Source organism: Gymnodraco acuticeps, unplaced genomic scaffold (assembly GCF_902827175.1).
Source record: "Gymnodraco acuticeps unplaced genomic scaffold, fGymAcu1.1, whole genome shotgun sequence".
Lineage (NCBI taxonomy): Eukaryota > Metazoa > Chordata > Actinopteri > Perciformes > Bathydraconidae > Gymnodraco > Gymnodraco acuticeps.
Window position 1 is genome coordinate 207,445 of NW_022990842.1, and position 25,165 is coordinate 232,609.

Here is a 25,165-nt window from a genome sequence, read left to right on the forward strand (position 1 = left end):
TCCATTTAATCGACCTGAGAAGGACCCCTGCACACATGCATTACGTCCTCAACGTGAGCTCAGTCATCCAAGATCTTGTATTCTCCAAGATGTTACACTATCTATAACTATTTATGTCTGTCTGTCTCTCTCTCTCTATCCATCCATCAATATATCTATCTATCTCTCTCTCTCTCAATCTATCTCTCTATCTATAAGGAACCGCAGTAGACAAAAGGTAAATATTACCCGCTGGCGGATATCTACATGGCATTTTTCTTGGCGATTTTTTCAATCTGACAACAGAGGGTGCTACATAACACACTTTCAGGAAAAGTCACGGACTGGGAGACTTTAATATGTTATTGAAAAAAAGTTACATACAATCAAAAAACAGCTGCGGGTAAAATGTACCCGTTGGCGGTTCTAGTGTTAAGAGTGCTGATTATTTTCACGTATAATGTTAATCATCTTTGCCATCTTAGGTAGACATGTTAGCATGCTAACATTGGCTAATTAGCAGTAACAAAGTGGCCCAGGGTTAATGGGAATGTTCCAGTTTAGCAGGTATATGCAGGTAACCCTAACCCTATAATCCATAAACCAAATATTGGACACATTTACATTTAGACCTCAGGGCACTGAATAAAAAGCTTATGAGAAACAAATTGAAGAGATACCTTTAGTGGATTTCATGACAATCTATTAAATAATTAAGATATGTCAATCAAAGCCAAGGTCTGACATTCCTATATTAATGGATTCTCACTGAAGGACAGTCAGTTGTCCAAATTAGGAACCTGAGATTTAAAAATAGGCAGATGGGAAATGTTGAGTCAGTTCAAACTGGCCATACTGAGAGTGATAATCTACTCACTATAGGAGTTTTTACTGTGTCCAAATGGTTTGCTATGGCACATGGTACCTTTTTTGCATGCAAGGCAAAGAAAAGGGTCCCTTTTCCAATCAACAGTCTTATATAAAAGACAATAATATGTGACTTGGTCTTTTCTACTTAAATAGAATATGGACAAAATGTACAGTATATGGCTCTTTTCCAGTCTGCTACCCCTCTAAATGTTTTTACATTTACAAGTCAGCATTCACAACATTCACACACATTCATACAGTGATAGAGGCTGCCATACAAAGGTCCACCTGCTCAGGGAGACTAACATTCACACACACTCACACACTGTTGGGAGCCAATTTGGGTTAAGTGGCTTGCCCAAGGACATATCGACGTGTTTCTGCAGGGGATGGAACAACCGATTTTCCAATTGTAGTAAGACCATCTACCTCCTGAGCAACCGTGGGCCCATACAACACAAGTCTCACAACATTGATTTGACTTTTTCCAGGCACTGCTTTATTTTCACAGTGTTTTGAATTGTTAGTCACAATACAGTATGAATAACATTTACAGAGAATGACATTGTACACAGATGATATGTGTTTATATTGCTTGAGTTGAATGCAATACATAGCAGTATGCCTATTAGCAATTAGTATAACAGACAACCCTGCTCTCCTTTTCACAGGATCATTGAATATGTTGAGGTTGTCGGGCTGAACAAATACAGCATTTGATTTTTGAAGTCTACAGCTAATTACAGGATTGGATATGCAACATGTCAGACATTTACAGGAGTTACAGAGCAACCTGTGAAGCACTTAGATGAATCATTTGAGTTACACTTTACAAAGATTAAAAGCCATATAAACTTGTTTTTTATACATACATTATGAAAACAATCGTTTTTTTAAGCCAAGACAGATGAGTTTTGCCACTGGGGGAACAAAGGGCCCTATAGAGTCTAATGGACCCTCCTGCCATAAGTAGGCATGAGCCCACAGAGCTAACCCTAAGACACAGCTTTGCCAAAACGTGCAAAAATACCTGAAATTATACTCTGCAATTAATATAATCAGCAGCGCGGCTACAACATTTGGGCAAAGAAGCGCTGAAAAGCAAATGGTGCTTGCTTTTTTCTAATGCTTGATGTAATCTGTGGTATAAATATTTAAGCACATTACATTTTTTAATTTTAATTGATATCCCCAAATATGAACATATGCATTTAGTGAAAAAAGATATAAGACCAACACTTTATTAAAATGCTATCTTTAAAAGCACTGTCATTATGATAATTTGAAACCCATGTATCTATAGAATTTCCTTTTGGTACAGTATAACTGGAATAGCCAGCCTGCTGTGCTACATTAGAAGAATATGTACCAATTGCACATGCTCCTTGTTTTATTTTTGCTACGTTAAAAGAATAATGTGAAAGGAAGCAGCAACACTTCTTAAAAGATTTGACTGCAGCAGAGGTAAGAGGAACTGTGTGTGTTTTGGCTGTAGAGACTCAAAGTGAACCAGACTCTGGTGAATGTGTGTGTGGACAGAGTTTACTGGTGGGTAGTTAAACTAGCCTATAATCATTCTTCAATTAAAACATCTGCTATGTTTGGCTAGTACAAACCAATACAAAGTATCCTAAATTGAAGCTGTGTTTAACAAAGAAACACTGAAAGGCATCTGAATAAAAACACTATATTGGGTCACATAAATTCAGTAATCCATTCGTTATGTACGAAGCATTTCAACAGCACTCATTTCGACAGTTCATTTTAAAGTTGTCACACTGCTGCTTCCAGTTTCTCTTTAGATACAATGGGTGTGAGTTGCATTAACTAATGTTTTGGTCAGTGTTTATAAAATGTTGGATTACATTTGTGAAATGTCTCTTCTTTTTAGTTTCGTGAATATTGTGGGACACATTCTTTTATTATTCTGATTGGGTCAGGACGATATGCATAATAAAATCCAATGAAAAATAAATGCTGTGTCAACTCCCTTCCAATTCTGTTGGGAAGATACTGAATGTGCTCTTCTAATATCAGAGTAGCACATGATAGCAAAGGCCCTACGTAGCTGTGTACATAACCGGATGTCTGATTACCTAGAAGAGCATCAGGACTGTTTGAGGCATATGATAGCTATGTGATTAACATGATGATTCAGCCTCTATGGAGATAGACATATGGCTGTCATGTTTATTGTTTACGTGGGCCTTAGCTAATCTGAACTAAGGCCAGAATACTGCTTTGAACCTGTATTCTGCAACTTGTGACTGTGTAACACTCTCTGTCCCATGCAGCCTCTGTGTGTGATGACTACTTCCATTCTTGAAAGGATAATAAATACATGTATCCTGGTATGTAAGACCAAGCCGGTGACGAGTGAGATTTTTCTAACAAATTCCGATTGCTATTTTATTTGTTTCATTGTTAAACTAATATCGAAACCAAACACTTACTTTGAGTGCTTCACACCAAACGGCTATTTAAAGGGGTATGCAGTATACCCTTTAAGCTACTGGAAGGCTTTGATTTGAAAAAACTTGCAGGAATTGCAAAGTACAACTACCTGCATTGAATTAGTTAATGAGGGCAGTATTTGTTAAAAGAAGAAACTGAGAACAGCAGATTGATAAATGCTGGAAGTATTGTGCTGTGGAAATGCTTTATGCACATAACCCTAACCCTAAAGGTGGTTATCACCTGCTCGCACGAGTTTCACCATGGCACTCAGTTGTGTTTACTCGAGTCATTCAAACAGGACGCGCAAAGCCAAAGGCTGATGTTTTGTTTTCTAATTCAACAACGTCAGTACGCCAGTGCAGACAGCAACATCTGTTTCTTTGCATTGACGCGCAAAACATTGGCTTTTCGTCCGGTGTGAACGCACCAACAGTAAGGACAACATGTTTATCTCTATTATAACCAAATCTTTTTGCATTTGTGTTCTGGAATTTCTACTAATTTAGTTGCACCCTGGTTGCAAGGTGTACCAATATTGAGGAGGGACATCTGAAGAACACAAATTGGTTTGGTATGCCGTGTATTAAAACTGGGTTAGGTGTTTTGGAAGTGGAGTTACTGTAGTACTTGAGCTGAGTAGAAAAACAAAATACAGATATTTTTTGTGTCAAATGTTTCTAATACATGAATCAGGTGTTCTTATTAATTATCCTATGAATACTCAATAAGGAGTTACCACACCGTAAGAAAACAACTGCAACACAGTTCATGTTTGCATAGATGAATGTAGCTATCAGTACATTCCTTGTTAGTTTTGCATGGTTGAATACACCTCAGACATGACTTTTTACTGAAATGTCAGTTCATTAATAACTATAGTGTCACCTTGAACATTTTATAAACATATATGGAATCTCAACAATGCAGAAATGCTGTTTTATGTGAAAAGACTACTTGATGTTTTACATATGTGCAGCAATTAGAACTGGGCAGGACATGCCACTGTTTACGACAGTTCTTTGGTGTTTGTGAAAAAGTTCAAAAACCTCTTGTCTGTGGTTTTGTTAAGGGCTGATGTTGGTGTGTCATGTTCCTCTCCCTGTATCTGCATGTCTCACATTTCCATTCCTACATTTTAGAGCATGAGAAAGATACCTGAAGTAATACTCACCTGGGTCAGAGTGTAAAGGAATTAGGATGTATGGATGTACAGTATAGTTACAGAAGATCTAAAAAGAGTACAGTTGTTTTAGGGCTGGAACCTGGATCTTTTATACATTTCCATGAAATGTAATGCTGTACTTTAAAATGTATGTTATGGTATATATTCTCCAATAATGGCAACAATTTTAAATACTGACAACCTTGCGTATTCCATAAAACACTGTCAGCTTACGAAATCTTTTACTTTGCAAAAACTCTTATACTTTCTGTACTGAGCTGCAGAGAAAATAATGATGATGCTTTGGGTTATTATTGTATGGCCTGCAGTAGCTGACATTACCTCACTTTCCCCCTGAACAAACCTTCCTTACTGTTTGTCCCAGAGCATGTAGAGATGACCGTCAGGGAGACTTGCTCTTAGGTTCTGTTTGTTTATCCGATCTGAAGCTCTACGCTAAAATGATAATGTTACTGTTCAAAGAAACCAAGCATTCTATTTCTACACAAATACATTTTCCTTTTGACATGTATATTTAAAAAATGTGTTGCCTCTTTATGTATCAGTGAGGATGATGAAACATGTGCCTATGAAATAAATAAGAAAGTGTAGGCTACAGCTAACAAAATGTTAGCTATCAAAATGTTTTATTGATTAGTTGGGCTTAAAAGTAACTTTTCTGTACGCTCTGCAGCTTTGAGGGGTGAGCCATTCTGAATATCCGAACATTCGAACGGTGCTCCCTGTTCACGAACTGTGACTATTAACAAACACACTCTTAGCGTCTTGTTAAGAACTGCTGGTGCTGCTCATTTAATCATAACTTATGGATTGAGTGCTTGAGATTTGTATCACTGTACAGATAGGCTGTTTTCCCATCACTATCAAGTGAAAATGCCATTGTTCGCTCTGCTTTGTCATAAGTCTTACTTCCTGGTTAGCTTAATGAAAGTTAGCCGCAGGAACAATCATGAGAGTTGGAACAGAAAGGTGGTTACTTTGGTTGGTTTGATTTGTGCTGAAGTGAAGGAACAGTTGGATCCAGCAACAGTCTTAACTTGCATCTGAATAAAAAAACGTGTCAGAGACAGCGCTGTAATGAATGTTCATGCAATCTCTTTGTGGTGTGATTTAAAGGTAAATCTTAATCTTTGAATTGATCCAAACTGACTAGAATCTGAAAAATGATTCAACCTGATGATGTCCATCTATAGTAAACTGGGATTGGATCAAATATGTAAGAAATGGAGGGGAACAAATCAGTTTGAAGTCTATAATAGTACATTCTTCTGTTATGATGGTGGCTGCCCAGTGCCCACACTATATTAGATGTAGAGTAATTCTGAGAGGATGTTGCTGGAGATATGTTTGTTCATTTTGTGTGTCAGGTGGTTTGCAGGGTGGCAACCATATCTGTCCACACAGTGAGTCTTTTACATGCAACAGAACTGTATATAAGTCATTTATAATTAGTAAAGGACATTCTTTTCTCAAACCTTTTCAGAAACCAAATCAATTTGCTGTATCAATCTCGAAATAGGACTTGACTACTGAATTAAAGAGTATATGACCATTGTCCTGACCTGTCAACGGTCAGTCTTATGACATATGATATATCAGAGTATAAAGTCTGGCTCTTTGAAAACATACATCATTGTTCATGAATTCACTGTTTGAATAACTTTATAAATGCGTTCCATGTAGGACCCCACCAATCAGAACGCTGTGAGGTGTCGCCTAGAAAAATAGAACCCTATGAACATTAAAGGTATGTTCCCTTCTGGTGTTGAAGTGACCAATAGTACCCCACATTCCTGCAAATCAATAAAGAATAATAAGAGCTTATTGGCCTCTTTATCCTGCTTCTCAACAATATCAATAGCACAGCGGCAAAGAGTAAACACACATTTGTGTAATTTTTTTTAGGTTTGATGGCAATATCTCCTGTTTAGACTGGAGTCTAACTCGTGCAAACATTTCTGCATTCAAAGCTGCTGTGGGTAGGGTTTCACAGAATGCAAACCAATTTGAATCAAGTTTCAAAACTGCTGATTCTTAAAAAAGCCTTTCAAATGATTGTCCTATTTAAATATGAGGAGGTTTTAATTCCAAAATTTGCAAGTTTGGAGTTTCAGATTCAGGCCTACATTTTCCTTTGCTATGTTGCCCTTTCCTGATGAAATAAGAATGACAGGTGCAGTTTCTCAATTGTTCTCGATAGAGAGAGAGCAAGTGTGCATGCTCTATGGTTCCAAGACCCAGGATGATCCAGGTGTTTTTGTTCTCGATAGGCAGGTCATTTTGGCTCAATGCGACACTGATCAAATGTCCCTAATGACGTATCCAGTTCTCCAAAGCATTGTAAAAACAGATAATAAAAAGCAAAGGGGCGATGCGTGTCTATCACACAATGAGCCAGAAGTTAATGCTATGCAGACACACGCACTAAGAGTGTGGTAAGCCTTAGATCTAGAAGGAGGGGATTTAGCTATTAACATGAATAACTTAGTTGACAAAGGAAACATTTCATTTGGCTTTATTTAGTTTTTAGGTTTACCTTAATGTTAAGATCCCAATGTTAGAGGAATTATATAATCAGGGCTCTTACCTAATAGTTCAATTACAAAACACTAGTGAAAATGGCAGACTTAATCTACATAATCTGCTATGCCGACCAACAAGGAAAGTCGTGTCCCCTTTAGTTTGGGAGTGAGGCAATTCCATAAGGGAAGATCTTCAAGTATGTAATTTCCATTTCACGGTTAAGGCTCATATCAAATGGAATCAATCCCCTGCCAATGAGAAAATCCAGAATTTTTTTTATGGAAATGAATCCTTTAGCTTTTTAAAATGCATGTAAAGAGGAATCTTCATTTTGGTGCCAGACGAAAAGGTCAATGAGTCGCAATAATCATTAATGCATTATTCACTAGGGATAGGAAATATCCATATTGTTCTTAGGCTGTAGGGACAGAGTTCATTCATAATTAGTTTGCAATTTGGTTTTCTTGTTTGCCAACAAAGCTAATATTCCTAATGCTACAATAGCAGCTATGCTTTTAAATGCTTGCAGATGTTAAACTCCAGTCGTCTTTTTTTAGATGTTCTGGTTTTATAGATACAGATATCCAATCCAGTAAACCAGATTGAAAAGGCCAAAAGCAGTGGGAAAGAATATTCGCGAGTATGAATCAATCTTGGAAACGTGCACATGCATCCTGTTTTCACGCCAGGCACCTGAGCGGCAGTCATCGAAGCAGCAGAAGAAGCTGGTGCAGTTTTTTCCATCCAAACACTCGTAAGCATAGTCCTCCTCCTCGTGATAGGGCACAATGTTGTTCATCTGCAGCAGGGACGTGCCGGGGCGGAGATTCATCATGCTGGATGCTTTCTGCTGTGGAGGGAAACAAAGACATATTTCAGTATGTTACCATTAGACTCATTTGGTTCAAAAGAAAGAAGAAGAAAGGAGTGCGTGCTGGGTACCTGTGTGTTGTTGTTGACTTTGGACTTCTTGGTCGGTCTGTTGCTGGTAAAGTAGTGCAGAGTGCCGTACTCCATGAGGGCAGCGAAGGTGAAGATGAAGCAAACGGAGACGAACAGATCCATGGCAGTGACATAGGACACCTTAGGCAGGGACTTCCTGGAGATGGTGCTTAGAGTAGTCATCGTCAGCACTGTAGTAATACCTAAATGGATTGTTAAGGTGGAATATCAAATACTTTCTCATGAAGAATTTGTCAGAATATGTATGTAACAGCAAAAGCACTGTTGAAATGACGATGTGAGGAGTTCCTTAAACTTGGACTGGAATGGGTTTAGTTTGGACAGATAAATGGCACCACATCAAGAGTCTTCTTAAAGCGTCAAACCATTACCTCTTCCTGGGTATCATTGAATAAACTTACATTACACTTACAACAATCAGGTGTTATTATGAAGACTCATGTTACTTGCCAGCCCCTAAAGTGCATGTGTGTTTCTTCTCCTCCTGCTATTCCTCTTTTTTCCCTGCCCAATAGTCTTTTTGCTTAGGGAAAGGTTCCTTACGGATAGAAATGACAAAGGAGTTCCGAAGTGGCAGCCATGATAAGAACTGTTCAAATATTATTGATGATAAGAAAAGGAGCTTCAATGCTTCCCTTGTTATCTCCTTTAGCCTAGGATACACAGCCCATCCTTTACAAAATACATTGAGATGATGCCATCCCTCAAGTCTTTGCAGTTTCAACATTTAAAGAGTTACACCGTTTGGGATGTTGTCAGTCCTCCCCTACATTTGGCAATCTTTGGGTGTTGAGATGTATGAGCTGAAAATAAATTACTTAAATGTTTTAACATCTAGTCTGACTAATCTGAATCTTTTCAAAAGGGGGTGTTGAAACTGTCAACAATTAAAAAAACAAACAGCTGCCCTGCTTCAACAGGACTGTGTGAGTGTGGTTTGATCAGGTTTGATTGACGGTCCAACCAACCAACCAACCAACCAACCATCATTCCAGAAAAAGGCACATGCCATTCTGACTCTGTTTAACAGTGTATGAATATGTAATAGGAAAATGTCAAACCTAGAGATGTGCGGGCTGGAACGGCATCTTTGTTGATCCAGAAGGAGACCCAGGACAAGACCACGATCATACTGCAGGGGATGTAGGTCTGGATGGTGAAGTAGCCCATTCTCCGACTCAGGTCAAAAAAGATTGTCAAGATTACATATTCACCTGAAAGTTAAACATTAAGGTGGGTGAAGAGATAAATACGATAAGTCAAGGGCATGAGTGAAGAGATTCGTTTTAATGTTACCCATTGCAGGTAACGGTTATCCAATCCAAAATCTGAATTATTATGCTATCAGTACTACATGTAAAACTGGGACTGGCAGCATGTAATAGGACATGGCCAATACACTCTCACCTGACTGGGTGTGTGCCACATCTGAAGTGTTCCTCAACCCTACAAAGGCGAACTGGTAGAGTCTCCAGAAGCGCTGATCTGCCACCTCCACTGCCCGTCTCTGCCACCGGTACATGATCTCATTCTTAGGATAACCATCTACAGAACCCAACCCCACAACACAGACACATCATTAATGAATAAGAAGCCTTACTGATGCCTTTCTGTCCTTCAATATGCCGTATGTCACAAGGGAACATTGCACCATGGCAAAGCAAATGGAACATTCACGATGGAACTGACCTGCCCAGTCTCATGAAACTTTTTCAAATGAGCAAGAGTTCTTCATATTCAGAACATTCTGTGCATTACAGTACTTTAGTAGTTAATAGAAGGCCGTGTAATTCCTGGGAGTAAGCACTAGCTAACATCTGCAGTCTATAAGTCATTATTTTACCTGATTCGTACATTAAGGCGATACAACATTTGTCTTTGGACATGCACACATTTTTTGTATTTTTGATTTAATTCTTCACACTTTAAATTGAGTGTTTCTGAATTTGACTATTTTACATACAATGTATTATGTTTGCAAGGTTTCAAAATATAATGCTTTTTGATATGCCGCCTTTATGGTTAAAGGGGCCCTATTGTGCTAATGTTCAGGTTCATATTTATATGTTATGCCTCTACTGTGACATGCTTTAATGTTAAAAAAAAAAGTCACAAGCTTTGACTTCTGATCATATCTTCCTGTTTTAAAGATGTTGCATTGGTAAACAATATCAGTCTACCTGCTAGGTAGAGAATAGTACAAGAGGATGCTTGCTAATAAGAAATATGTGTTTTTTGTTTTGTTTTTTTTAGGAACACTAACACATTTATTTTGATGAGATGTCTTGAGTTGATAAGAAGTCTTAGTTGAGGAAATTAACCCTGGTTTGAGCTCATTTGATGACATTTAGTGGGACTGTACTGGTCCTGGCGTTTGTTCTTGACTCCATGGAATGGTCTTTGTATTTTTCCATACTGAGTGGAATATAAAGATCATGACAAGACGGGAGAAGCTAAAGCACAATGCGAGAGAAAAATGAAGGATGACACAGACAGCATGAATCAGACTGGGAGAAGGTGCATAATTCATTAAGTCTGTCAGGGAAAATGGGGTTGGGTGACCTCCTCTCTCGACCGGTGGAGCAGATGATAGATTGGTACAGGCTTAAAGAGGGCAGCCTCAAGCAGATGGGCATTTAGGCAAGGAGAAGGAACAATGGCCTAGCCCACACAGAAGCTCCTCTCTCTGGCCATTTTTACGAAAGTTGAAGTCGAGATGGCGGGTTCGAGAATGGGAAGGGGAAAACGTTTGACAACCTACAGCTTGAAAACTCCAGTGGACACGAGTGTTCATCCATTGGAAAGTTATGCAGCTTAAGGTAACACTCCGCATTAATAGTCAACCTGACAAAAACAGAATTGTGACAGAGAAAAAGCAAATCTCAGCGTTGGTTTTTTTCCTCCCAAATGTGACTCAACATAGTACTCAAAGATCATTAAACCTAAATAAATCAAGACAGAAAATGATACAGATACAGATGCAAACACTAAAGCTGCACAAACAACACATATTTTTTAAATAGTTGATAATATTTTAAATGGCTACTTAAAATGTTGGCTAATTGGTTGCCCTCTGGTCCTACCTCAGTGTGTACATGACTCTGCCGTTGCTCCACAGCCTCAGGAGGCGGTTGGGAGTGGTGATCCAGTGGGCGTCCGATTTGCGAGAATTCCTGAAGAACGTGTCAGGAATCCAGATTTTGCCTACCATGTTACTGTTGAGCATGAGCAGCTTCATCGAGCTGTTGAACTTCAGTCGGCTGTCGTACCATGTCTGGGCGAAGAAGATGTCAATGGTGTACTCCTGAAACAAAGTTGGATAAAACATGGGCAAAAGGCCAATTAAACAAAAAACAATAGAAGATATCTCAACGTTTATCTTAGATTTCTCAGAGCCAAAGAACAATTATTGGATTTGATGGATTTATATGGAATTTGTTTCAAACACATGTGTTTTCCTCAGGAGGAATTGTATTCACTTTATTTATCCCGACTTTTCATGTAGCGCCATCATCAGGTCAACATTATAAAATATCTCTGTATATGAGACAAATATATGTGCTCTTGTCTTATGGTAGTTGGAAAGAAGGAACTCATTAGATGGTTTTGGTACCATTATTGTCTGTACTTAAACCAATGGCAGAGAATGAATCCTGATGACTTCATAACATTGTAGCTGCTGTTTTACTTCTTTAAGGATGTAATGTTAAAGCAGGGGTGGGGAACCTCAGGCCTCCGGGCTGTATACGGACCATTTGGTACGGCCCTCAAGGTAATTTATAAACACACGCAAAAAAGAAAAAAAATTAAAGAAATCTAGACTGCAAAATAATTAAACAAGCGAGTGCCTGTTTTTCTTGGCCTAGGTCAGGGTCCTTGAAGTCAACACGAGACAAACGTGTCATCACGTGGTATAGATGTCTCGTCTGAGAGGGGTGCAGTTCTGACGGAGAGCACCAGAACGCCGCTCCAGAACTTCAGAAATTGCAGTACCCATAAGGAGCCGTACACATGCCGCAGTTTGTGCGTGGCTGTGTCTTTATTTGAAAGCCCAGTGGTGATCTGTTCATCTGTCATACTGATCATACAGTCAATAATTTTGTTGTTATTAGCATCTGGTTAGCTAGCTATGCTAACGAATATAAGAAGCTTTTTCTACAACCAGTGAGGTAAAGGCACATCTTTATATGATCATTATAGTTATACAAAAATAAGAGAATAAAGTAAACAGGTATGAAATACTATATGACAGTAAAAAAAAGTTATTAATAAACAAGAATACAGTTTGAAAGGGGAGTGATTTGTAAAATATCCATAAAGAAAAATAAAATCTGCTTACAGTTCTGTTTCATATGGGTGTTGAGAGATGTATCCATACTGTAGATCTATTCATTTTGCTCTCTAAGTGCACCAGATTGATGCTTTTAACTTCAACATTTTAAATAAAATCTTCCCGGGGGGTATGCCCCCGGACCCCCCTAGAGGAGGTTAGGTCCACCCAACACTTAAAACATGGATATGAAACTAAATACATTTGCACACATCTTGTGTCCATATCTTTCTGTTTTGGTGGTCATGCCACACCGTGCACGTGCATGCATGCACGAGTCATGGTAAGATATCTAGATTAAGAGGTTGCTTTTTCTTTGCACAGCATGAAAGAAAGGCCAAATGAATGGGCTGTGATTTTAGTTTTTTTAAGCAGACGTTGAGTTCAATAATTTGTACGGCCCTCGGAGGATGTTGTAAACATTGAAATGGCCCTTGAGAGGAAAAAGGTTCCCCACCCCTATGTTAAAGGGATAGTGTGTACAACATCTTTTAAGGTTCCTATTGGTTTCTCTAGCCAATAAATAAACAGACCCTTAGGATTTATTGTTCAAGGACCCACAAGTTTTCCGAGCACCCGTACCCAGTGCACAGGGAGCAAGAGAGCTGCTGTTAACGGACATGACTGGTAGCAGCATGGGGCGATATAATTATACAGTCTGGTGCTATACCAGAGCAAGCAGGGTAGGAATGTTAGCAGTGAGAAGCTAAGTGTATCTTCTCACCACCGGTTTAAATAGCGATTGGATAATTAGCTTAACGAGGTAATACCAGGTTGAGAATAGGATGCTCTTAATGGAGATTTGGTTCAGTGCCACTCATTGTTTTAAACATTAAGGTGCGCGAGGTTTGGCGCAGAGCAGCTAGTTACGTTTTGTTCTATGGCAAGGTCCCCTGCTAGCTTGTGATGCCTCATAAAACTGTCATCTTATAGGTTGCGAATAAAAAAGTTTAGTGGTACACTAGGACAACGTTTTAATAATTTCAACTTTTTAGTTCAAATTTGTGCTTGGCGACAATTTTGAGAATACGCAACAATGAGGGAAGCACTTCTACGTAGTCAGACGGCACTGCACTCTCCATAGAAAGGCCATAGAGAAGGCAGCATTATAAAGGATATATATCCATTTATTATTATGCTTTGAAAGAGGATTGAGCTGCAGCAGTCTCACCATGTTGATGGGGTCCACCGGTCCAATGCTGTTGACATACACTGCGGTTTCAATCACTGTTGGCCTCACTGAGACATAACACAAAACATACTGCATTTACATTGACAGAATAAACTTCACATGTTTGTTAGCTGATGACCAAAATGTTAATGTATGTCATATCAACCTAAAGAGATACAACAAACAGCAGACTGTTTTGTTCCTATAGAGACTATAAGGCCTGTGGGGATAGGTGATTAGTCAAAGTAGATAGTCAAAGTTGAACAAGGTTGAATACAAGGTTCTCCCCAGACAGCAGCAGCTTGTTCACATTTCAGAAATGTTTCGAGGCAACAAAAAAGGCAGTACCCACCACCACTGCAAGAGGCTATTTTTAAACCTTTAGTGTTTTTTGGTTCCAAAGTTAAAACAAAGAACATTTCCAGAGGATGAACTTGACTTGCCTCCGATGTCAGGCCGCAGTTTGTTGTCGTAGCCCTCCAGCAGTTTATTCAGGATCAGAGTCACATCGCTCTCGTAGACCCTCGGTGATAACACCCATGTCTTATTTATGGGCACGTCATCATAGTCCTCGTCTTCCTGTTTACTGGGCCCAGTAATAGACCCAGTACTGTGGAGCAGAAAAAGGAAACATTGAAAGAAACAAAGACAGACAGTATTTCCATATTATCAAATGGGTGCGAGAGCATGCCAGAAAAGATGTGTTGGCGTCCTCGAGGTATTCAACAGTGTACTATGCCAAATCCAATTTAGAAATGAGTGTTTACAGACTGTCAACCCCCAGGGCTGTGGTGGGGGGGTGAAAACACGCTGTCAAAGAATCATTCTTCCTTACTCCTAAGATATTTAACCTTTTCTGTGTGTTGACGTTATCTCCCGTAAAGAATGTGATAATGCAGTCATGTGATGTTATTCTCAGTTTTACTATCGGTCATAGAGGGTTTTATGACTGTGAGAACGCTGGCTTTCTAAGCACCACAAACAGGTGATTGAGTATTTCCAGATATCGGAGATATCTCCAGTGTTCCCAGTGTTAACTATCTGTAAACTAGTTAACAGGTCTATCGAGAGATAGAATGGTCAGATTTGACATGGCAACCCACCAGGGCAGTCAGAATCTCTGGCTGTGTGACTTGTGATGTGAATTTCTCCGGCCGATACTTGTGAATAAACATCAGTGTTTGACATCAAAGCTCCAACTCTCCTTGTGTCTCTCTGAGTCCTGACTCTCCATTGCTGCAGAAGTTTCCCTTACACACGCCTACAGACTTTTGGAGATTCAACATTTATGATTGTTTACTCACATGTCGTTGCAGGTTTTTCACTAATTCAACTCATATGTTTAATGAGCATTATATGACCGTTTGGAACAAGTCCTGTCTCGGCCCCCTTCCTCTCCTCTCTGGCTATCCCCTTAGCTTACAAAGGGCTAGTGATATAAACACTTGGAGGTCTCTCCTGATGTAGAATAGTTCTAAAATGCATTTGACTGGAGGCTTGCTTTTAACTCCATGTCATGCATCTATATATTATATCTAATATCCATTTAGTTTGTGAACTTGAGATGCAAATAAACAGGCAGTAACATCAGAAAGAAAGAAGCCTCTTTGCTTGTAGATAGTACTTCATTTATTTGGAGAAGTGCATTTTGGACATGGCAAGCCTCTGATTGCACGGACCAACTCCTCACTTTGCAACTTTGTTGTTTTTAACATAATTAAGAACAGAATAGGACAGAATAGAATAAGCCCTTAGATGTATTCTGAAAAGTGACGGGGAATGAGGATCAGACCATTGTCTTGCTCAGACATTTATCCAGCTGATGATTGTTAGTGACTCAAATTTATGTTGAGTATATTTGGATAAAAAACTTAGATATATACCTTGACCATATGTTTACATTTATTGTTGGGGCAGAGAGTGCATTTTGTGATTTTATCAAGGTATCAGATGATACTCCAAACAAATATCCATTCTAAAGGAATTATGCGACAGTAAAAAGCATAAAGTGTAACAATGAGGTGTCTACAGGCAGAGGTTCAGTGTGGTCTGTGGGTCACAGTTACTGTCCCTCCTGACCAAGGCACAGAAACTCACTATGGTAACATCTGATCAACTTAATGCACAACTAAGCAAGTCAACAAAAGGGTGGGGGTGGGGGTGGGGGGGACTACAGTGTTAGGCTTTGAAAACCCCATATCTTATGTACAGATGTGTTGTATATTATTTGCAAACAATGATAATGTGGGCATGTAGAGGGAACACGGAAAAAGGCATGGCCACGATTCATGATCCAGACATAACGATTACCCAGCACAGCATTGACCCCTGCACACAGAGACACAAGACACACACAGAGCACAGGGATAAGGTTCCGGATGCAAAGTGAGTAACACGCATTTATGGGACATGTATACAGTACATGGTAAGCCTGAATGCAAATGTAACGTTTTGTTCCATTTGGTTACGGTCGTCTATTGCAAGATCTACTTTTGCTTTACATTTTAATGTCGTAACTGACTGAATGGAAAGGTATTTTCAATATGGAGTTATGTTGAGCAAACAAGTCCATGTGCTGAGTTTGTTCTTTTTGGACACTTTTGCTGACAAGAAATGCAAGGGCAGTCATTTGTTCTGGTTACAGGAGGATAACCTACTTTCCCTGGGAATAATGATGTTGAAAGTGATTCTCAGTGTATCAAGAATTGTGCTGATCTAATAGAACTCTTCAAGGACAAAAGCCAGGGTTTGCTCAAATAGGAACTGAACAAATGATTTTAAGAAGACATTACACAACATCAGTGATCTCTGCAAACACCATACCATTTAGCTGATGAGCTTTGGGACCAGCAAAAGGTGTGCTGCTTCTGTTCTGTTAATGAAGATAAAACTGATACTCAAAAGAGACCTTGGGACTTTCTTGCACCACTTGTAGTTACGAGTACATAACCTCAACCCTGGCACAATAGCCCAGTGCAACAGAACATAACTCTGTGCTCTCACTGGAACAGAAATATGATGTACAACACAAGACTATGTTTATCTGAATCATGCCTGATGAACAGGAATTATGGATCGAGACGACTTGCTTTTTTAAAACTCGAGCCACATATATGTATAGTACACTATTTTTATAGTAATACACTATGTTCAGATGATTCGTAAATTATAGAGTATTTGTTCTGTATATTTTACAATGTTTAAATACTCCTCTGAATATAGGTATTTTTTACTAAGGATATGTATTGTTTTTACATTTGTAAGGTTTATCTTTATTTTATTACATTTTTAAGTAATTTTGTCATTTCTGAAGTATCTATCCCTCCATCCATCCATCCATCTCTCTCTGTATGTATCTATGGGCCTTTCTTATTTCTCTCATTTCCCCTCCTCGACTCCTCGGTCGTCCGGTAGTGACCCGGAAATGAATTTCAGCGCGCCATGTTGAAGGACATCTCGGTTGCGTTCCAATAGTCCATTTAGCTTAGAAACCTTCCTAACGGAGTGAAATGACCTGGAAGTCCCTCAGTGGCAGCCATGATAAGTGCCGTTCCAATTCTCTAGATGAAGGGAAAGGAGGTTTCAAACTACCTTTATAACCTCCTTTAGCTTAGGAACCACTGGACCTCCCTTTGAGGAAAGGAGAAAATGCTGCCCCACAATGCCTTGCAGCCGCAGCATCTGCGTCACTCAACAGTCGGCCGTTCACGGAAACAACCGATTATGACGGAGAAATTATATCATGAAAGTTACGGTGCTTATTAAGCTTTTTAAAACGTATGTGGTAAGTTGCCAAAGTGCTTTGTTCTGAACGTTCATCAGTATTATAATCAAAAAGAGAAATATGAACGTTAGTTTTTACTGAAATGATCAAATAAAGTCAACATTTCACTGTCTTTACTGAGCTGTGTGGGGTTTGTTCAACTTTTAAAAGATGTTTGAATGGTGATGTACACAGTGATAGATGTTAAGGACTAACGTTTATAATAAATACATTTGTATTGATTTTAAGATCTTTTCATAGTTCATACAATCATACGTATTGGGATCATTTGTATTAATGTGGACCGGAGGGAGAGGGTGACGAGCATAAGTTTCACTTTCCTTTTTTATTTCAATTCCAACTTTGGTCATGAAGAATATGTTTCTCTGTTGTCCACGTTCATAAAGCATAAAGCAACAGCATCAGAGCACGGTGCAGAGTCTCTAGATGAGTTTACAGTAGTCCCTCCTTCTTATTGAACATCCATGTTGTAGTCCGCTGTATAGAAAACTGTAGTTTCCATAGTTTCCCCAGAGCAGCAGACGCACATTCATGACGTCCGCTGGAGCATCATAAACACGTTGGATAGTGAAAGTGCAGTCGGATTCTCTAAAGCAGTGATTCTCAAACTTTTTTCACTCATGTACCCCCTTTGAAAAAAAAATTCAGCCAAGTACCCCCTGATCAGCGCAAAAACGATTTGTTAAGGGAAAAAAGCCTATATAAAGAGGTACAGTACAGTGCTGCACCATCAGAGTCTGATTTATTAAAACAACAACCTTGTAACTGAGAAACACTTAAATGCTAGACTTCAAATGTTTACAATCCATCACTAAATTCATGGCAAACCAATTTTAACATCATGCAATAACACTAAGACGACATTAGTTGCATTGAACTGATCTTTTTAATAAGATGTACAATGTAGTGAAACATGGGCTTGAGCTTCACTGAGGATCTTTGTCATTCTGACAGGGAGGCAAACTGCAGTTACACTTCGCGTTTTGAAATATGTGTAACTCTGTTCATATAAAACCCACACTGCTCAAACTTTGTTACTTTTCCTAAAATTGGTATATTTATTTATTTATTTTGGGGCGTGGGGAATGAAGAGAAAAAATATAGTAGCATTTTATGAGCATGGGATTTTGACCCCTCATATAAACATATGCATAATGCTGCGCTATACTTTGCGGCCACACGCCGTTGCCAAGCAACGCTTATTGTTTAGGTGTCCTTTGATAAGCAGGCATTCATATAATTAACTAGAACTAGCTAGATCTGACAGATTTGGACATAGACGCGAGTGAAGTCTAACCGGACTCGAGAGAGAGATCAGATCAGCTGCTGCTGACGGAGAACACGCAGCTCTGCATGATCACAGCTCCGCCGCTGTGACGGACCGTTGAGCCGAGCAAAAATACACTAAGAGTTACACCTAACACACTTAGCTAGTTTATCTACTCTGGAACTAGCTAAACTAATTATAAATATATTTATTTTTTACTGTCGGTCACTTAGAGGTTCAGCGAGCTGCACGAGACTGACGGGCTGTCAGGAGAGGGAGAGGAAAAGAGAGCACCCCGTTTATTTTTCCCATTTTATTATCCAGATATCAAGAGAGGCCCCTGAGTCTCTTTGTTAATCATCAATGGTTTTTGCAATTGACAGGGGAACTCCAAGAGAGATTTTCCTCAGATATAATGCAGTTAAAGTCTTGTTAGTTTATGATTCATTCCCTGCAAGGCTCATAAAGAGGCCTGGAGACAATAGTCGGCCTGAATTATCAATAAATGTATTCATTCCAAGTAAGCTGACTTCAGGTGGAGGGAAGTTCAAAGAGGGCCTGAGGGTATGGGAACCGTTAACTTTTGTTGGTTGACTGATCCTGGGGAGGTCATGGGACAAGGACGGTTCAAACCTATCCAAGCATTGCTTTCAGAGAGGAAAGCAGGTGACATTTGTGTGGGGGGCTGCATAATGAAATGAGTGTGCGTTCTCTATATATGTTTATGTAGAGTTCTACTATTTCACTGCTTGAGAGCAGAGGTAATGTTTTCCTCGTTATTATTGATATTAAAGTAACTTACATGTATTACTTGTATTAGTCAACTATAAACAACTATATCTTAGACATATATTTAAAATGCCAAGGGTGTGTGGAGCTGTGTGTATTGAACTGATGGGGGAGGGGGCCGGAGAGAGGGAAATCTATGCAAGAAGGGGGGTGTGTGTCCAAACTGCAAGAATGTGAGACAGCGAACACCAGATGTGTTTGTTTTGCCCTCAAACTGAAGAGACTCTTTTTCTGGGCTGCCTCCTGGCCTGCTGCGACAGGCTGTCGTTTTTATATCGCCCAATCGATGACCCCTCTGGGAGGAGCATCCACACAACTCCTCCTGTTGTTCTTACATATCTTCTGTTGTGTGTTTTGTTCGGTCTCTTTTCCTCCTGCCGTCAAGATGATGGGATCTCCCGGCAATAGGACCAGAGCAGGGGTGGGCCTACCCCTTTTAAAGTGTATTGTTGTTGTTTACCATTAAAGCAGATTATTGTTTAACCCTTTTGCTGGTGCTTTGAATTCCTTCTTTTATAAATCTGAGATGCTCATCAAAGAACACGTGGAGCCGAGGTGGGTTTCAGACCACTTCTTGCTCCAACACATGTCAGTGTGATTATTCCTGTCTGTTTATATCATAGGTGAAGTCCCTCCCCTTCCGGGGACCTCCATGGGACCTTATTTCGGAAATATTATGTTTTGAAGTTAATGAAGAGAGAAAACGTATCTTTCGATCCCGTTTGAATTGTGCCATGAATTATACATATGATGTTTGTCAATATTAAAAAATAATTTCCATGTCAAGTTACTCCGTTCTCCGCTTGTAATTATACCAGCCCCCCCTCCTTCCGGCTGAAATTATGAATGTAAGCGTATAGTGATCATAGATAACACGGCAGGGTCCGTTACAGTTTGTTTTCATCTGATTTCAAATAAACAAAGTCTTGGCTTTCAGAATATTAAACTTGTTTCGGCAAATTCAGATGATAAATACAACTTTGAAGCTCGTAACGGCATAATTACAAGCGGAGAACGGAGTAACTTGACGTCACAGCAGGCATAACAACAGCCGGTGTTTCTCGTGAGGGTTTTCCCCGGGAAACAAACACAAACGCAAAAATACACAAACACACACTCGCGAGCTTCCCCAGACCAGTAATCCAAATTAAAATATTTTCCCTCCGTACTACTTTGATCATTTGCTCCGCTAATAATCAATCAGATCGATCCAGAGAAGAGGAAACTTTGAAGGTCTTTTTCTCAAAATGAGGACTCAGTGACAGTCATTATATAATGTGACATATTTGCTTAATATTTGGAGAACAAAAACAATCCTGATATCATTAGAAAGCTAGGAATCTCCTCTTTCCAACAGTGTATTGTGGACATTGATGTAAAGTATTATGGCAAAAAGTTCAATACAGCGTAATTCTGGTATATTCATTTTTATGTCACCTGATATATGGGATGTTAAGTGTTAGTGAGATAAATGTATGTTCGTTCATGTCAAGACTCCTAAAAGAGCAGGAGACGATTGGGTCACACACAATTAGAGAGACAATGGTCCTTCTGATTCTGGGTGAGCTGACTTCGGAGTGGAGGGGAAGTTCAGAGATGGCCTGGGGGTATGGGAACAGTTAAGCTTTGTTGGTTAGCTGGTCCTGAGGAGGTCATGAGATGATAACTGTTAAACCCCAACAAGTATGGCTTTCATAAAGAAAAACATATGACTGTTGTGTGATAAGCTACATGATAAGATGAGTGTGCGTTCTGTTAAAGAGTCCTCTGTCTGTGAAAATGATATGACTCCAAAGCATGACTGTGGGACTGCCTAAGGGTAGACACACACACACACACACACACACACACACACACACACACACACACACACACACACACACACACACACACACACACACACACACACACACACACACACACACACACACACCGTAAGGAGATGGAATCAACAAACTGCTGACTCTTTGCCTAGGGTTTGCCCAGAAGTAAGGCCGGCCAGACTCCTCCCCGCTTATTTGTATAAATACTGTAATATTCTTATGCTCTGTGCTCTCTTCCTGACTGGCTGTCGTGGTACGTATATCACACGGTGGTAGGAATTGAGCCCGGAGTACTGTTGCAGAGTGCTCTGTATGGTGTATTGTGTTGTGTTTTACCGTTTACCATTAAAGCAGATTATTGTTTAACCCTTATCCCGGTTGTTTTGAGTTTTCCTTCTTTTAAAGCAGACTCATATAGGATCGGCGCGGAGAAGAGATATCTACTCCAACAGTATACAACTCAAAATGTGTCTTCGGGTCAATGCGACTGATTTCGATGGAGCAGGTCACAAGTAACACTTTTTTTGTGTGAAACCGCTCAATTAACTGTTGTGGCTCGACAGTTATGTTATGTTAAAGAGCAACTTGCAGGTTAGACACACCAGTGAATAAATGTGTAGGAAAATGATGAATACACTAGATTTTCCAAAAAATATACAGAAATATACACTACAGTGACATCTGGCGTCGTTTTTGTAAGATATTTTTTATTCGGCATAAAAAAAGCCTGCCCACGTGACCTCCTGCGTGTGACGTAACATGGGGGAGAGCAGCTGGTCTAACGTATGAATAAACATGGATCACAATGCTAGTTTTGACACAGAAGAGGTTGAAAATATATATTCGAATGCATATCAATACAATTATGAGCCTGCTAGGCATCCAAGAGACCAGGAGCAGCCAAGGATTAGAAGAAATAACGGCCATCGGCGAGAAATTGAGCTGTGGTGTGAGGAGAACCAGTGGAGAACAGGGCAGCTGTCTTAGTGAGTGACCGGCGTTAGCTACAGTTAATGTTAGCTAACGTCAGTCACATCACAACATTGTAAAGTTAGCAATCATATATCAGGCTATAACTAAAGTAGTATTGATAATATAGTAACGTTACTGGCAGGACTGTTGATACTGATCCATAACTAATGCGCAAGTATCAGCCGTATCTCGCGTTACCTAATCTAATGCAACTCCACATTACGTCTTACGGCGCTGTGTACCGGAGGGGAGAGAGAGAGGAGCGAACCACCCTTCGAAAAAAGTCTGGGCATGTTGAGAGCTGCAAATGCACAAAAGGGGAGTTAGTCGGTTCCGTAAGAGCCAGCATGCGGGACCGGGATTCTGGGATTTGTAGTCTTTCTAGTTGCGTATTTTTCATAGTCTTATATTTCAACAGTTTTACGACAAACTGTGACTTTTTTGACATGGAAATATTTTTTTAAGATTGACAAACATCATATGTGTAATTCGTGGCACAAGTTTTCTCTCTCCATTGACTTCAATACATCCATCCATCCATCCATTTTCTCCCGCGTATCCGTGGTCGGGTCGCAGGGGTAGCAGTTCCAGCAGAGAGCCCCAAACTTTCTTTTCCCTGGCCACATCAACCAGCTCTGACTGGGGGATCCCAAGGCGCTCCCAGGCCAGCGAAGAGATATAATCCCTCCACCTGGTCCTAGGTCTACCCCTTGGTCTCTTCCCAGCTGGACGTGCCTGGAACACCTCCCTAGGGAGGCGCCCAGGTGGCATCCTAACTAGGTGCCCGAACCACCTCAACTGGCTCCTTTCGACGCGAAGGAGGAGCGGCTCAACTCCGAGTCCCTCCCAGATGACTGAACTTCTCACCTTATCCCTAAGGGAGACACCAGCCACCCTGCGGAGAAAACCTATCTTGGCCGCTTGTATCCGCGATCTCATTCTTTCGGTCATGACCCATCCTTCATGACCATAGGTGAGGATAGGAACGAAAATGGCCCGGAAGACAGAGAGCTTTGCCTTCTGGCTCAGCTCCCTTTTCGTCACAACGATGCGGTAAAACGACTGCAGTACCGCTCCCGCTGCTCCGATTCTCCGGCCCATCTCACGCTCCATTGTTCCCTCACTCGAGAACAAGACCCCGAGATACTTGAACTCCTTCACTTGGGTGAGGACTCATTCCCTACTTGAACTTCAATACATACTTTTTCCGAAATAAGGTCCCATGGAGGTCCACCGGAAGGGGAGGGACTTCGCCTCTATAAGGGCAAAAGAGGGGGAGCCGAGGCGGGACCTGCTGCCACCGAGCTGGAAGTTCCAGAGCTGAGGCTAAGAAGCTAAGCTAAAGGAAACCTTTATACAAAAATACATGAAAAGTGATGTGTTAGGTGTGTAGGGTTACAGACTGCTTAACAAGCAAAACCTAGAACTTAAATTAGTGATGCAAAGCTGAAATGTAAAAATGTGACAGTCAAAAAGCATAGGTGTTTTAATGCCATATTCACTTAATAACGCATGCATAACTTTTACAAATATTTCTATATAGTCTGTGTTGGTAAATCTCATCTACGTTGCACATTTCCTGCTGAAATACATGCATTCCAAGTTACTACGTGGCACTTTGATAAAACAGTGTAGTTCCACTATATAAACGTTACATTCATAATCAAACGAGACAATGTGCAAGAGAATTAGCTATTTTTTGTTATTCTTAATGCTTGTCATTTACACGTTAATAAAATTAAATAAGTAGGCTACCGATACATAGCAGAACAATTGTGGCGATGTTCAGCTTAATAAGCCTTGTTCCACATCATTTCTTTAGCTAATACTACAGCGGGCTGCAGGCGAACCAAGTCCGCGTTTCGCTGCATTACTTGATCTCTATATAAATATATATATATAAATATATATATATATATATATACAGAGTTGTGTGTAACGCGTTACAGAAGCTGTTATCCACTGCTGCAGGGACGTGCACAGGTACGGGCTAATAATGTTGCCCGGGCAACGGCCCGTTTGGCCTTTTCGGCTGACCTGCCCCTCTGGAGAGAGCGAGAGTTTCTTTTTCTTTTTTCTGTTGTGGCCGAATCAACATGATAAGCCCACAATTAGTATTGTAGCGTCTCGCTACGGGAAACACACTTTGTCAGCGCTGTCATCTGCCGGTGCCTTAAGACCACCTCAGTGTCGGATTTTGGAAACTTGATTTTGAGTTGTCTCATGGCAATTAGGGTATAAGGGACAAACCAGGGGACTTTACTTCCTCTTGATATTGTCGGTTATTTACAAAAAAATATAGCCTACTTGTTGTTATTGTGCTTCTTTCTGTGTCTTTTCATCTGTAAACTCGCTCAACGGGGCCGCTCGCTCTCTTTTCTTGATCGCCCTCTCACGGGTTCAATGTCCCGCTTCATTGTAGGAATTCTGCCATGTCTCTACCACTTTAGTTTGACCATCTCTGGTCAAACTCTCATCAAGTACAGTAACTACAATTAGCTAACGTTGTAGCCTAGCAGAGTGGACAAGTTGCTGTTCAAAGTGACCACGCCCTAATTTATGCAAAAACGTTAAGACCTAATATAAATAAAAGGGTCGCGTTATAAAACAACTCACTCAACAATTAATAATCATGAAGGTGGAATCTAACTATATCCCGAATAATTTGTATTGCATCCATGGGCAGAAACATGTTTATTTCTGCTGTAAAGTTGGGCATTTTAACATGGGGGTCTATGGAAATTGATCCTTTCTGCAGTCATCGCCTATCGGCCAATAGATGAACTGCAGTTTGTGGCACTTCCTTATTGGCCTCCCGGCTCTGCCCCAGAGTTTGCCGCTTGGTGTATATGTCTGTCTCCATCAGTGTTTTCTGTCAATTCTTCCTCATTGGTCCTGAGGTGGTCTGTCTCAAGTCTTTGAGATCAGCTGCTGGGCTGTCAGAAGAGGGGGAGAAAAAGAGATCTCCGTCCTCCGTGTTTTATTCTTATAGAAGAGAAGTAATGGGGCAGAAACCCTCCTTTTTACGCCGACATAGACATCAGTTGCCAGTTA

At 40.2% G+C, this 25,165-nt stretch overlaps 1 protein-coding gene across 2 annotated transcripts in view; it reads right to left on the reverse strand.

Moving 5' to 3' along the window:
- Positions 1 to 1,325: 1,325 nt before the first annotated feature.
- The window catches only part of gabrg1 (gamma-aminobutyric acid type A receptor subunit gamma1), a 29,392-nt gene continuing 5,552 nt past the window's right edge, over positions 1,326 to 25,165 (reverse strand). Inside the window, exons 2-9 of one of the 2 annotated variants that reach the window (XM_034233125.1) lie at positions 13,920 to 14,086; positions 13,477 to 13,544; positions 11,059 to 11,279; positions 10,737 to 10,819; positions 9,383 to 9,520; positions 9,037 to 9,189; positions 7,955 to 8,157; positions 1,326 to 7,859 (exon numbers count right to left, since the gene is read on the reverse strand). In XM_034233125.1, the coding sequence (XP_034089016.1) occupies positions 7,581 to 7,859; positions 7,955 to 8,157; positions 9,037 to 9,189; positions 9,383 to 9,520; positions 10,737 to 10,819; positions 11,059 to 11,279; positions 13,477 to 13,544; positions 13,920 to 14,086 (1,312 nt within the window). In that variant the 3' untranslated portion in view covers positions 1,326 to 7,580. Of the gene's footprint in view, positions 7,863 to 7,954; positions 8,158 to 9,036; positions 9,190 to 9,382; positions 9,521 to 10,736; positions 10,820 to 11,058; positions 11,280 to 13,476; positions 13,545 to 13,919; positions 14,087 to 25,165 lie in introns of both variants that reach the window. The other variant, XM_034233124.1, reaches the window with a different exon arrangement.